Raw genomic sequence first — 15843 nt, forward strand, 5'->3', positions numbered from 1 at the left:
CTGCAAAACAACGATAAATATGCCAGAGCAGGGTCAAACACTCGACGCGTCAGAGTCAAATGTCCTCAGAATCACACTGAACACTGTACAAACAGATTTCCGACGCCCCCCTACGAAACCACCGACGCCAACAGAATTACTTCAAAGACCTCACACATAACATCAAACAATGAAACACCATTAAAAACCCATCAAACTATCATCAAACATGAACGTCGGAAATCCAGACAATCTAAACAATCAAACTAGCAATCATCAATAAACTGAGACAGCAAAGCACGAGTGTGAATAGGTGGCGTTGCAGTCTCTAGCTCTGCTACATTAACACTCTATTCACTACAATTTAATTCGCTACAATTTCTAAACTTTTTTAGTTTTTTTCGAATTTCTTGGACTTCTGTCTCTAAAACTTTTTTTGTTGTTTGTTTTTTTTTTTGTTTTTGTTGTTTTTGGTGGGGTGGCGTTCTCTTTTATTTAGTTGGCCTTTTGGGGTGGATTCTACCCAGAAATGGACGCCGTTATTATGTAAAGAGGCACCAGTACATGGTTAATCATGAAACCTTTATTTCATTCAGCATTTCCAACATTCCTATACACCTGGTATTAAGCATGTAAGAAATCTTTGCGAGTTCAGTCTTAGTTTGACCCCATCTTTACATCTAGGGACCTCACCTGTTTACGAATACTTATTAAAGCGTTCGAGATGTAACATTTTGCTTTTACAAGTAACAAAAAAAAAAACGGAAAAAGAATAAGAACAAGTGTCGAAAAATAACAACTTTCTAAGCAGTTCAGCAGAAAGAAATTTCAAATTTACTGTCAGCGGATAACGTCATTGAATTAAATATTCAATATCGCAGAATTACATTTGATGTTGTGAGTTAGCAGATGTTTCAAATTACGTTAAACTGATACGTATTGCGGGGGAAGCACGACTGGCGAATACAAAAACGGTACAAGTGTGACGTTGAAACTGTTGCGCCTTAAACTGAGCCAAAGAGGAAATCTCCAACATGCTAGAAATAACAACCAAATATGTCTCAAAATGGACCTTCCTCTCTTAGGAGCATAACAAACGTTCTATAAGGTAATGTAGAAAGTATTTCACAATTCCTGAATAGAAGATGAGATGGCCCTCAGTGGAATGGCTTTGATTTATAGGTCTGTGGAATCAAAGATAGACCTGGGTTTAAACAACATCAGAAATGACAATGAAGGTTACATTCTTTAATGCAGTCCTCGATACACAATGCCTTGAATACAGACAGGATGGTCGTATCTGGAATGTATTTTGATCATATGCCAACTGAACTGTAGCCAACGAAAACAGCAAAGGCAGGTGGATGGACACATTAGCTGATGTATTCCTAGATATGTTATGTCTGAAAAAAGGAGTATGGCTACATTTGGAATTTTACCATATATAATGGAGTTTAATACAAACGGCAACAACAACAACAATAACAACAACGACAACGACAACAACTACACTGAAATGAAAATCGTTTTCTAGTTTAGCGGCAACAAGATGGAGGCATGCTAAGACAGAGTAAAACATGCTACATGCAGAGAAGACGAGGTTTGCTGTTGTAACACGAAACAACCAGAGACCAGCAGCAGCAGCAGCAACAGCAATAGCAGCAACAGCAACAGCAGCAACAGCAACATGAGCAGAGTCACTAAAAGAACAACAACGACAACAACGGAGTGCAATGACTGAAGTTGAAATGTGCAAAACGAGACAAGAGAGAGAGATGATAAAATGTCTACCTCATACGAGATCCGAATGACATACTAGCACTGAGTGGCGGCAAGGCAAGGGGTGAGGTGGTCGGTGCCGAGGTGCAGGAAAGCCACTTCTTTAAGTAGGGTCTGTCACTGGAGTTGAGATAGGCGGCGCCAGCGGTTGTATAGTATCGGTTGGAGCCTGTCGGTGTGAACGGAACATTTCTATTGGCCGGGTTGGCTCTTGAAGGAGATGGAAAGGGCGAGTCTGGACTGGAGGTGGCAGAGACGGCGTTCAATGGAGGTGTGATGGCTGAATAGTAAGATGGCGGTTTCGGAAGTGATGTAGTTGATAATGGCGGCGATGATAGAATCGGCGTTGATGTCGATGAGAATGTCAAAGGGCTTAGAATGGTTTTTGTTGTTGTGGTTGTTGTTACTGTTTGTGTCGGTTGTGATTGAAGTTGCGGTGATTTTGCGCATGTGGTGGCTGAAATGACAGCCGTCGGTGATGTTATTGCTGTTGTTGTTGCTGATGATGATAATGTTGCCGTTCCTGTTATTGTTGCAGACGATGGTGATGATGATAATGATGATGACGACATTAACGACACTCCCAGGCCACCCCGCCCTGTCCCACCTCCACCAACTCCGAATGCGGCCCTGTTGCCAGTGGTTGTCGTCGGAGTTATGAAATCATCGTAAGAGGAGGTCCGGTACTCTTCTAAGGAACTAGACCGAAGGGTCTCCGGTGCTGCCCTATTGCGGCCGATTAGCGAACTAAATTTCTTTCCAGAGAACGATGAAGACGTTGAGATCGGAGAGAAGGCAGAAGAGGCATTGTTGGATGATAAGAAAGACCCAGTGTAGGGAGACGATCTCATCACCAGGGTCGAGGGGTCATTTAAGTCTGTGTAGGGCTGCAATATTCCAGAATGTTCACTTTGAGAAAAGGACGTCCCGGAAACAAAACAAGGCGAAGACGGTTCAAACCCAGCACCCGGATTTTGAACATAATCCGAAATGTTTGTCGGGGTGTTGTATAAACTTCTGTGAGATTGGTAATGCTGTTGTTGCTGCTGTTGAGCCAGTTCAAGGGGAAGGTTTCGAGATTCATCGATATCGATCAGATGGTCGGATTCTTCAATAAGAATTGCTGTACTTGATTGGTGTTGTTGTTGCTGTTGCTGTTGTTGTTGTTGAAATAATTCAGCCGAGGGCGACGGCGGAGTTGTCGGCGGTGAGGTCAAAGATATCTGGGGCACAGTTTTCGAAGACAACTTCGGTGTCGTGGCTGATCTGCCAAAGCCAGCCACGCTAAGAAGGCGGCTAAACCCACCGCCACCCCCGCCCCCGGCCGACCGTCCACTGCAGTGATCGGCAATACCACTATCACTGCTACTACTACTACTTCTACTACTAATCTTTTGAACAGTAGTAGTAGCAGTAGTAGTTGTTGTTGTACTAGTAGCAGTTTTAGCAGTAGATGGAGTTGAACTGGTGCTGCAGCTTGACACCAGGCGGTTGTGTTCCATTGTGGTGCTGCGACTCTCTTGGCCGTCGTTTCGTTCCCCCTGTGACCCCTGTGACCCCTGCCTGGTCGTCGTCTCTAAAAACGGTGAGTCCGAATCACTTGTGTCCGGTTTCACTGCGGAATATTTCGTGGCCTGCGAAAATTTCCGTGGATGTATAATACTGGATAAACGCGTGCTCAGCGACATCTTGCGGTTGTCTCCCTCCGAAGCTAAACTACAGGGACCAGTTTTAAAACCTAAGCCGCTCGGTTGCTTTTTGTTAAGGGAGGGACCACTATTGTTGTATTTCTCTCCACCTCGGCCTTCATCTTTGGTTGACTGTAAATGCCTCACAGCTTGTTTTCTTTTGCTCGTTTCCGGGGAGGACGAACAACTTGATGACAAATCAGAGGTCTTCGTCCTTTCCACTGGCCTCAATGTAACATTACAAGATCCGCTGCGGCTCACCTTATGGGAGAAAATTTTCGACCATGTTCCGTGCAGCATTTTCTGCAACCGAGCGTCGACAGAGGGCGCCCCTGTTGCAGATGAATGTCCTCTGATTTCTCCGCCTCCACCGCTCCTCTTATTTCTATCTACCCCACTGCCACCCACATCATCATCATCATCACCATTTCCACTATTTTCAGCAGCGGAAGTGCCAGTTTCCGGTGAAGAACATGGCGCTTTTCTCCTTCCGAACTGGAAGTTTCTCATTCTTCTCGACAAAGATCCTCTTTTAGACTTTGAATTGGTACGGTTTTTCAAAATGTTACGTTCCGAACTGGACATTTTTGAACTCCGGCCTGTTTTAGATGGTTCCACCTGCAAACTATTCGGTGAAGGGCTTTTAGCTTTTGTACCGGGCATCGATTCCGGATCAGACATTTTTTTGTTGTGAGCTTCGATTTCTTTTAATCTTTTTTGTCCATATTCCCTGATAATCAACTAAAAGTTGGTTTGAATTTGGTGTTTTGGTTGTAGATTATTATTATTGTTATTATTAATATTATTATTATTATTGTTGTTGTTGTTGTTATTGTTAACGAGATGAGTATTTTGGTGTATTTATAAGGATGGAGTATTTTAAATGATATTGATGTGTGTGTGTGCGTTTTCAAAAATAAATACATTTTATTCAAAATTGGGAAATAGAATATCGATTGTGTATTTGTATGATTATTATCAGTAGTAGTAGTAGTAGTAGTAGTAGTAGTAGTAGTGTAGTAGAGAATGAGAACACAGCAGCCACCAGTGGAAAGTATGAAAATAAAAGAGAAGGAAAAAAGAGAATAAGAAAAGACATAAAGGAAGGAAAAAAACAGACAAAAATAACAACAAAATTCCGTTGGTAAATTTTCTATTTTTTTCTTTTCTTTTTCATGAAATTAATATTTCATATCGAACTGAATATTTTCATGTGAATTTCTCTTTACTCCACTCGCACGTACGTGCGCGCGCACAAACACACACACACACGCACTCCGTCTCACTCTGTCTTGCGCCACACACACACACATATATATATATATATATGTGGCCATGCTGGGGCTCTGCCGTTGATATATATATATATGTATGTATGTATATGTATGTATATATACATACATATACATACGTATATATATATATATGTGTGTATATATGTAAATACACACGCATATGCACATACACATATGGAGTGACTCTCTCTCTCTTATATATATATATATATATTTATATATTATATATATATATATATATATATGTATATAAATATATATCTATACATATATGCATAGAATATAATATATATATATATACTTATACATATACATATATGTATATATATGTATATATGTATGAACATATACATAAGGATAAGTATGTTAAAAGGGGTCCGTGGGAGAACTGATTTGAATAAAAGGATTTATTGAGAATCACTATGAAAAGGTTGGGAACGACTGTTACATATAGAGGCCTGGCAGTATAACTAACTTTGTAATCACGTTGTCCGATCACGTGCCACCGACCACAGGGCATGTGTTTTCTATATATGGCCATGAATATTTTCTTCTATATCTGTATATATTCAAGTTGATGACAATATAAGAAGAATACTGTCCTGATGACGCACATTGTGGCAGAAACATTTCTCAACAGCTGTTCCCTTATCTCCAGACACTTCACAGTTTTGTTAACAGCATATTAGCTTCTAAGAATTCTGGACGCTCGGGATTATCTCCGTTTGGCGTCAATCAGTGTGGTGACATGTAATGGTTCACGTTTCTCTCGAACGGAATAAGTTTTCATTAAATCATGAATTTTATGGTATTTGATAAACCTCTCTTCGTTTTTATAGTCCATACGTTACTGGACACCGCGTTATTGCCCATAAAGCATTTGTTTTGCTTTTTAATTGTACACGCACACATAAATACACGCACAATATATATGTATATATATATATATTACACTGATACATACACATACATATATATACATATATACATACATATATATACATATATATATATATATATATATATATATTATATATATATATATATATATATATATATATATATATATATATATGTATATATATGTATGTTATATATGTATGTATGTATGTATGTATGTATGTATATGTATATATGTATATACACATATATGCATGGAAGCTTACACGTATCTAGCATTATTATAGATGTTTTATACTCCAGATTTGGTTCCCGCTTTAAAAATGACTGATTGTTGAAGAGCTGAAAAACGAAGAGGCAATAATTTAAAGCCGTCCTGATATATATATATATATATATATATATATATATATAATATATATATATATATATAATATTAATTCGAGACAAAATTTGTAAATTTGGATTTATTCCCTAATATTTATTATTATATATATATATATATTATATATATATATATATATATATATATATTATATATATATAATATATATATATATATATATATATACTATATATATATAATATATATATATATATATATATATATATAATATATATATATATATATATATATATATGAATACATGAGTCTTACACATGTTTTCATATATATATTCTTGGTTCTCATTGTAGAACTGAAGAAAATGGCTGATGAGATAAGTTGTAACAAACTGAACAGCGACGAATGAAGCAATTTTGTTTATTATCAAATGGAAATGAAAATGAAATAAGAGAGAACTGGTGTGAGGCGGTAACTTACCGATCATACATATTTAAAATTCAATAATGGCAACTCATTTGGTCATGTTAAATTAAAGACAGAAGTAAATATTAATATTGTTCAAAATATACACCTGGAGGCGGGGTTCCTTGCGCTAAATGAAAGAGAACTCAATGCGCGACCGAAGATATAGTTAAATATACATTTAGACAGAGTCAATATGGATATTTCAAACAACTCATACATATATAATTGTACGTATGTGTATGACCGTCTGTGTATATAATATATATGTGAATGCGGAGTATATTACATTAGAATAATTCATTACAAATGGCCATGTGTTTCGCTCTAGAATGATGTCGAGTAAATGGGGCATTTGGTTCAGTATATGGAATTTATAATTAAAAACTGAATGGTACATCTGAACCTGGATATTCTAGAAATACAGAGTACGGATAAAGTAGTTATATATTATATTGACTCAAGATGAAGGACAGAGTCAAGAGATGGAGAAGATAGGTGAGAAAGAGGGGACTAGGACTGGAACCAGAGCATTTATGGATCTTTATTCACAAATAACAGCAGACGTAGTGGTAGTAGTAGTAGTAGTAGTAGTAGTAGTAGTAGTAGTAGTAGTAGTAGTAGTAGTAGTATATGGAGAGGTTTCTGGGAGAAGGTATAAGAAAGAAGGTGGTGGGGTTGTAGTTGTTTTTTGAAGGAGGTGAAAGCGTCCGAATATATATATAAATAAAGATAAGATCGTTATTTAAAATACCGATCACATCAAGTGGCTCATATGGGGATAAAAACCTCATAGGTAATAATTATTATTAAAATTATAATTAAGGGTATCTAAAAGATACCACCATGCTAGATATAGCAACCAAAACTTGACTCTGAAACCACATTAAATGTTCATATAGCACCAGGAGAGAAGACAAAATAAACTATCAAAAAATTATTGGATAATTCCAGAACCGGATTTCCGACTTTGCATAGGAATGCTTTGCCACATCAGTGGAATATCCACCAAATACTACATAAATACAAATATATATATATATATATATATATATATATTATATATATATATATATATTATATATATACTACTACTACTACTAATATAGGATGAAGTTGTTTTACAGAAAAAAAATTCCATGAAAAAATGTGGCAGCATATTAAAACGATTAAAAGTCTGTTATCAGCACATTGGTATAGAAATTATTTTTCTTTAGCCCTTATTTATAAGTTGTGTATATATATATATATATATATATATATATATATATTATATATAGAATGATGGTACAACAGCGCACCAATGCACCAGTTTCAGTCTACCAAATCTACTATAGCCTCGGTGGGGCTGAGGTTATAGTAGAAAACACTTGTTCAAGGTGAAACGCATTAGGATCGAACCCAGAATCATGTGGTTGGGAAGCAAGCCACCTACCGCTCTGCCACGCCGGCGAAAGAACGAGTTATATAACATTTATGGCAAAGCTGAGTAAGAAAGATTTGGAAAATATGGAAGTACGGCAGAGAATATATGGGTTTACTGGACAATAACAATAGGAGTGACTAATTAAATAATCTTATTTAACAAGGAAATTGCTGTAAAAGTAATTAATAGGTTAGTGAAAGAAAGTAATTGTAGCATAATAATAGAGAGAAATATATTTAGTAAAATTAAGTGTATAAAGGGGTGGGTGGGTGGTCATGGAAGGGTGAGGGGTGGTGATAGAGGAAGGGGTGGGGATAGAATGGTCGAGGGTGGTAAGAAGGGACGAGTGGTGGTAACTGGGAGGGAGTGGTAAAAGAAGAGAAAGTGTGGTATTAGAGGGGGGAAGGTTATAGAGTGGACGAGGCAGGGATAGAGGGGTACGGGTGATAAGAGAGGGGAGAGGGTGGTTATAGAATGAAGGAGTGGTAACAGAATGGAGGGGAAATAATCAAAGGAAGGGGTCTGTAAAAGACCTTGATCCTGTTTCGTCTCCCTCACATGGATGAGGGCCATTAATGGATGAGGAGTTTGGAGAAACGTCAAAGGAAAATCTTACTCAATGATTCAGTGCAAACCAGGAATCGAAACTACAACCTCTTTGAGTCAGAATAAGAAATGCTCACGTTGAATGGTGTGGTGGTTATTATAGGCGGAATCACAACACACACACACAGACAGAGACACACACACACACACAGACACACATATACACACACATTATTTTGGTAAATTACGGATATATATGTTCACATAGGAAAATTTTATGTTGTTCGTCAGAAACATTTATATACACATATATACATAAAGATAAATGTAAACACTTGAACACACATATACATTTATATATGTATGTATATATATATATATATATATATATATATATATATATAATATATATATAACATATATATATATTGTAATATATATAAATATTCATAAAGGCATGTATATATATACATACAAATATACATGTATATACTTACATATATATATATACATATATAAATATATAACTATGCATGTATATATGTATATATGTATGTGTATATATATATATATATTATATATGTGTGTGTGTGTGTGTGTGTGTGTGCGAAACACACACGCACACACCTAAACAACCGCAAAAACACCCTACCACATACCCAGTAAAACCCACGTAACCAACAGCAACTTTAATATATTGTGGACGAAAGATTTCTCGACGAAAATAACCGTGATTGGTCGGGAATGTTTTGGCATTATTGATACGGATATAGCGCTGTCTAATTAAAACTTATCTGTCTTGATTAATTAATGTCATCGTGTAGGTCATATTAATTGGGCTAGTGTACACTACAGGTAACGCCGTGCTATATACCGTATTACGTGTACGTCTGCTATAGTTAATGTCATAGTATTGACCACACCAAGGGTAGTTGTGTTTGCTACTGTTTTATGGAGTCTGATATAAATGTAATAGAAATAACTTCCGTTTTAATAACAACAATGTCTGCTCTATGTTTGACTTTATTGCTGCTGTCATCAGAGATCAATACATCCTGGTTAGGTCTACAATCACAATATTTACAATCAATATTTGCAGAGTTGATACGTAAAAATATGTTAGAGTGGTAAATGGCAAAATGACGTTTCGGAGCAAAATCATTCATCATCACCGTCGTCGTCGCCGTCGGCTTCATTTCGTAATCGGATATTTATTTTCCTCTTTGCTTAATGCTTCCTTTATGGTGATGCTGTTGATGACTCTGTTGACCAGTTCTTGCATAGAAGCCTTCCGAGCCTTTCATTTCTGCCGTTTGATTTCTTCCTTTTCACTTTTGGTGCCTTCAAAGTTTTTGGTTCCGATGCTGATTGAACACCACCACTTGGTGCAGACTCGGGCTTTCAAGCGATTTACGCTCAATTCCAGTGGCTTTCAGTGTTGCCTTGAGTTGGCCCTTTCACACTTCTAGTCCCCTTTCACTCAGCCTGTCAGATTCTTTCTCTCCACATACAACAGAGCAAATAAACGTGTCACCGTCGATCAAATGGCTCCGATGTTGTTCTGTCTCATTGCGATAAAAGTTTTTATAGAAATGATATATACAAATCCATGCACATATATCATCGGTGTTTGAGTAGAAATTCACTGGGCGTAGATATCTGCACTTAACGAACTCTTTTGTTTCCACCCGTAATATATCTGCCACCATAGCCTTACACATCGATACATATATATATGTATACACACACAGACATATATATATATATATATATATATATCATACATACATACATACATATACATACATACATACAACATATGCATACATACCTACATATATATATATACATACACATGCAAACATACTCATGATATATACTTCCGTTTCTTCCAGTTTCCGTCTACCAAATCCACTCAGAAGTCGGTCCGAGGCTAGAAGACACTTGCCCAAGGTGCCACGCAGTGGGACTGAACCTGGAACCATGTGGTTGAGAAGCAAGCTTCTTACCACACAGCCACGCACTTTCACAAGTGGCGCTGAATTGCAAAGTCCTCGTCACTTTATGATGTGCTGGTTTGTTCGAAGCTTAACAGCTGAGAATTTGGCCGGAAGCGAACAGCTTTTTGACAGAAAAGAAGGTGAATGGTGGACAGCAACAATAATACGATGCTGTTTACCTAAGATAGCTACCATCAAATCTAAGATATATCATATGTACGCAGATGTACGCAACATCAGATCTAAGATAGCTACCATCATATCTAAGCTACAATATTTATGTCAAATAATCATATTTTAATGGTTTATATCTGTGGAAATTTTGTGTTCTTGGAAAAATAATTATAATCAGATTTCTTTCTTGAAAGTGTTGTTTCGACATGAAATAAAGTATCCAAAAAAGCAGAATTACTTTAAAACCGTATATTTTATAGAAAAAAAAAGTTATTGGACTAAAAAAGTATAAAGTCAGAGCTAAAAGAGAAAATAATTTCCATTAGCGTATTGTTAAGATGTTGGTTTCTGATTTGGTCTATATATAGTTGCTGAAACAGCTCTAAAACTATTGTCCTTGTCCAAATAATGATAATAATAATAATAATAATAATAATAATAATAATAATAATAATAATAATAATAATAATAATAATAATAGTCTGCACTTATTGTTAGCCTCTTTTCATTATTTTGTTCTGAGTAAGTATTGATCCTGTACAGCTAGAATCAGTCTCTGCTTTTAGCTGACAGCCTTTTATAAGAACAGAGAACAGAATGGACATCAATAATAATTGCTGTGAGTTTTTTATAGTGTTCTATATGAACTATTGACAGGATGTGGGGCCTTGTTCCCTCAGTGTCTCCTTAGACCTTCTCATGAAAATATTCCTGGACATGAAGATCCTAAAGACTAAAGAGTGACAGTCATGGCTGCGGAGAGAAAAGCAATAAGATTGGTGATGCAGGGTAGATCCCAGCTGGAGCACGTGTGTCAAGAGGGATATTTGGGAAAGAAAAGAGCATTAATAACAATAAAAATAGTAGGTCGCAAAAACTGCTTCTCTCAAATCATCGCCGGTTGAAACCCCAGAAAATTGTGGCGGAGATTGCCTCCTCCTCCTCCATCCTCCAAATAGACAAACTGGGACTCTCTTCCCTGGTCATAACCAACCTTACCCCCCCCCCATCTTCTTGCCACGATGAGGCATGAATAGAATTAATGTCAATCTACAGAAAACGGTGACAAAAGCGAAAACAAATTCAAAATACCACCCCACTCCTCTCCCTACCCAAAACGTAAAGAGTAAACCAAGGAAAAGTGAGAAGGAAATGTGAATGAATGAAGGTGCAAGAAGGAGCTGCGCCGCTCCAGAAATTGTAAGTTTGAAAGTCGATGGAAGTACCAGCTGCAGCAACATAGTGACAATAAATGACTCGAGTATTAGACGATGAGCAAACGGTAGAAAAGTGAAGCGGATTAATGTTGTTCAACGTAGATTCCGACAATGAAATATTGATAGAATCCACAACAAGGCCATCACCACTTTGACTAAAAACTGTTGCTCGGGTGAGATGCGACATAGATCGGAGACTAGAATAAAATGTCTAAGGACGCCTTTAGATATAGCAGAGACTCGATGTGGTGGCCTACAGAATCTCGGGTTTCTCTGACTCAACATTCGTCTCAATACATGATAAAATAGCTTTGCCCCTCCCCTCAATTTGACCTAACATTATATCCCACTTTGTGTTTCGTAAACCCTTCGTATCACTGTTCTGTGTATCTGGATGAAACTCACAATCCGATGGAAATGAAATTAGCAGAATCAGTCAAAAGAATCGAGGCGGAATCGAGGCGGATAATTATTTCGTGTCTTCTAGACGTGCAGGGTTCAAATACCGACGAGGTCAATCTTACCTTTCAGTCTTCCTAGTTCGATAAAAATCAAGTACCAGTCATGTACTGGAGCTTATTCAATCAACTGTTCATACCTTGAAAAAAATCACTAACCTGGTATCAGTGTGAGAAACGATTAAAAATTAAAAATTAAAACAGTAGTAGTAGTAGTAGTAGTAGTAGTAGTAGTAGTAGTAGTAGTAGTAGTAAGAGGAGGACGAGGAGACACAGCAGCAGCAGCAGGAGTAGTAGTAGAAGTAGCATCAGCAGTAGCAACAACAACAAAAAAAGACATGAGGAGGCGTTGGAAACGTATATATATATATGTAGCAGTTAACTACGTAGTTAAAGCGAAAGGAACAGTGATGATATATATATATACTTATATACATATAATGTAGAGTGAGAGAGAGAGACTGGCCGACAGACAGACAGACATAGACAGAGAGAGAGAGAGAGTGAGAGAGAGAGAGAGAGAGAGAGAGAGGAGAGAGAGAGAAAGCGTTAGTAATTTTAGATTAATAAGATTTCATATCAAAATTAAAGAAAGAAAGTAAGGAACTGAATTAGAATGCTAATGAATGAAACAAAAGAAAAAAAGCATAGAGAAAAGAATGAAAGAGATAAAGAAGGAGAAAAACCGAAATAAAGGAAGATATAATGATGATAGAAAAGAATGAAGAACGAGAGAAAGAATGAGACAGAAAATGGGAGTGAAAGAGAGATAAAAAAAGCGGGAGAGACAAAGAGAGAGATTAAGAAACAGGCTAAAGGAGAGAGAGAGAGAGAGAGAGAGGGGTGGATCAAGAAATATATCAAGTCTTCTTCAAAGGCAACTCTTTCTTCGATGTTAAATGTTGCAGTGACGAGATTTTTCGCCCCAAATATATTTTTCAGTTTGTCATCGGGTTGTTGTAGATTGAGGGGCGAGCTTCGAAAAATGCTCAAATTAATTAAATGAAGATGTTTATAAATTAATTGAATTGGAATTTAAACATTTTTTGGACTGTTTTTGTTTCGTTTTTATTTTCCATTCAGTCTGATGAACAAGATGGGATTGAACGTGGAGGACATGTATGGCTTTTTTGTGAAAAACTGTCTATTGTTGCCGTTTAAACCTAGCCTATTCCTGATCTAACGCTGGTATATGATCAGAGATATTCCAGCTGTGATCATCCCACTCGTGCTTTGTTCTGAAAAGCAGAATATATAAGGCGGTGCCCCAGTATGGCCGCAGTCTAATGACTGAAACTAGGAAAAGATTATATATATATATATATATATATATATATAGTGATCAAATGTTCGTGCCGCACATTAACTCCCTCCCTCCATCAAATCGATGTCGTCTGAACTGGTACCACGGTGTGCCCCACGTCAGGTGTGGAAAGGATCGCAGAGCGATGTGAGATGAAGTGTCTTGTTCAAGAATACAGCACACCATCCGGTCTAGGAATTGAAACTACGATCTCGCAGCCGTGAGTACAACTCCCTAACCACCAGGCCATGCGCCCTCACATATATGAATGCGCATGGCTTAGAGTGCCCAGCTCACAGTCGGGCTGTGTGTTGTGTTCTTGAGCAAGACACTTCATTTCACGTTGCTCCAGTTCACTCAGCTGTAGAAATGAGTTGCAGTGTGCCAAGCCGTATCGGCCCCTTGGAAAACATTGGTGGTACGCATGGGTGACGGCTGGTCTTCCATAGACAACCTTTCCTGGAATTGGTGTGTTGGTGCATGCGTATTTATATATCATGAGCATCGTTTCCTGTCCGTTTCCCATTCTGTACAGTTCGACAGGAACCGACGATTGAGAGGGCTCCACCGCGCTCAATATCTGCTTTGGCATTATTTCTACGACTGGAAGGCGACGAGCTGGCAGAAACGTTAGCACGCCAGGCAAAGTGCTTAGCTGTATTTCGTCTGTCTTTATGTTCTGAGTTCGAACGTTATATAATACTTATTATATTATATATCTATCATTCATTTTATACTTTTTGAGGTCTAGTTATAGTTATATATTTTTTAAAAATTATATTATATATATTATATTATATATAATATATTTGTTATTTATGTATTGGTCTATGCCTATCACTATTTAAGTTGCGTAATGTGGTTTTTTATCTCTAATATTTTATATATTTAACTGTGAAATTTGATTTAATACTAACTTGAATTTTCCCCTGTAAGTTTGGAGTTATACTCCCTATTATTATTATTATTATTATTATTATTATTATTATTATATTATTATTATTATTATTATTATTATATTATTATTATTTATATATATATATATATATATATATATATATATATATAGATAGATAGATAGATAGATAGATAGATAGATAGTAGATAGATAGATAGATAGATATATACCTAAATATATATATGTATATATACATACATATATATATATATAAATATATATTTATGTATATATATTGTATATATTTATATATACACATACAAATACGTATATATATATACCCACACACACACACACAATATATATATGTGTGTGTGTGTGTGTGTATATATATATACGTATTTGTATGTGTATATATAAATATATACATATATATACATATAAATATATATTTATATATATATATATATGTATATATACATATATATATTTAGGTATATATCTATCTATCTATCTATCTACCTATCTATCTATCTATCTATCTATCTATCTATATATATATATATATATATATATAGATAATAAATAATAATAATAATAATAATAATAATAATATAATAATAATAATAATAATAATAATAATAATATAGGGAATAACTCCAACTTACAGGGGAAATTCAAGTTAGTATTAAATCAAATTTCACAGTATAAATATATAAAATATTAGAGATAAAACCACCATTACGCAACTTAAATAGTGATAGGCATAGACCAATACATAAATAACAATATATATATATATATATATATATATATATATAATTATAATTTTTAAAAAATATATAACTTATAACTAGACCTCAAAAAGTATAAAATGAATGATAGATATATAATATAATAAGTATTATATAACGTTCGAACTCAGAACATAAAGACAGACGAAATACAGCTAAGCACTTTGCCTGGCGTGCTAACATTTCTGCCAGCTCGTCGCCTTCCAGTCGTAGAAATAATGCCAAAGCAGATATTGAGCGCGGTGGAGCCCTCTCAATCGTCGGTTCCTGTCGAACTGTACAGAATGGGAAACGGACAGGAAACGATGCTCATGATATATAAATACGCATGCACCAACACACCAATTCCGGGAAAGGTTGTCTATGGAAGACCAGCCGTCACCCATGCGTACCACCAATGTTTTCCAAGGGGCCGATACGGCTTGGCACACTGCAACTCATTTCTACAGCTGAGTGAACTGGAGCAACGTGAAATGAAGTGTCTTGCTCAAGAACACAACACACAGCCCGACTGTGAGCTGGGCACTCTAAGCCATGCGCATTCATATATGTGAGGGCGCATGGCCTGGTGGTTAGGG

At 36.3% G+C, this 15843-nt stretch overlaps 1 protein-coding gene across 3 annotated transcripts in view; it reads right to left on the reverse strand.

Moving 5' to 3' along the window:
* LOC115224294 (serine-rich adhesin for platelets-like) overlaps positions 1 to 15843 on the reverse strand; it is a 193970-nt gene that overhangs the window by 33196 nt on the left and 144931 nt on the right. For all 3 annotated transcript variants that reach the window (XM_036513419.1, XM_036513417.1, XM_036513418.1), the window contains exon 9: positions 1771 to 4187. In XM_036513419.1, coding sequence (XP_036369312.1) covers positions 1771 to 4187 — 2417 coding nt within the window. The remainder of the gene's footprint in view (positions 1 to 1770; positions 4188 to 15843) is intronic.

This window comes from Octopus sinensis, linkage group LG25 (genome assembly GCF_006345805.1).
Source record: "Octopus sinensis linkage group LG25, ASM634580v1, whole genome shotgun sequence".
In the NCBI taxonomy this organism is placed as follows: domain Eukaryota; kingdom Metazoa; phylum Mollusca; class Cephalopoda; order Octopoda; family Octopodidae; genus Octopus; species Octopus sinensis.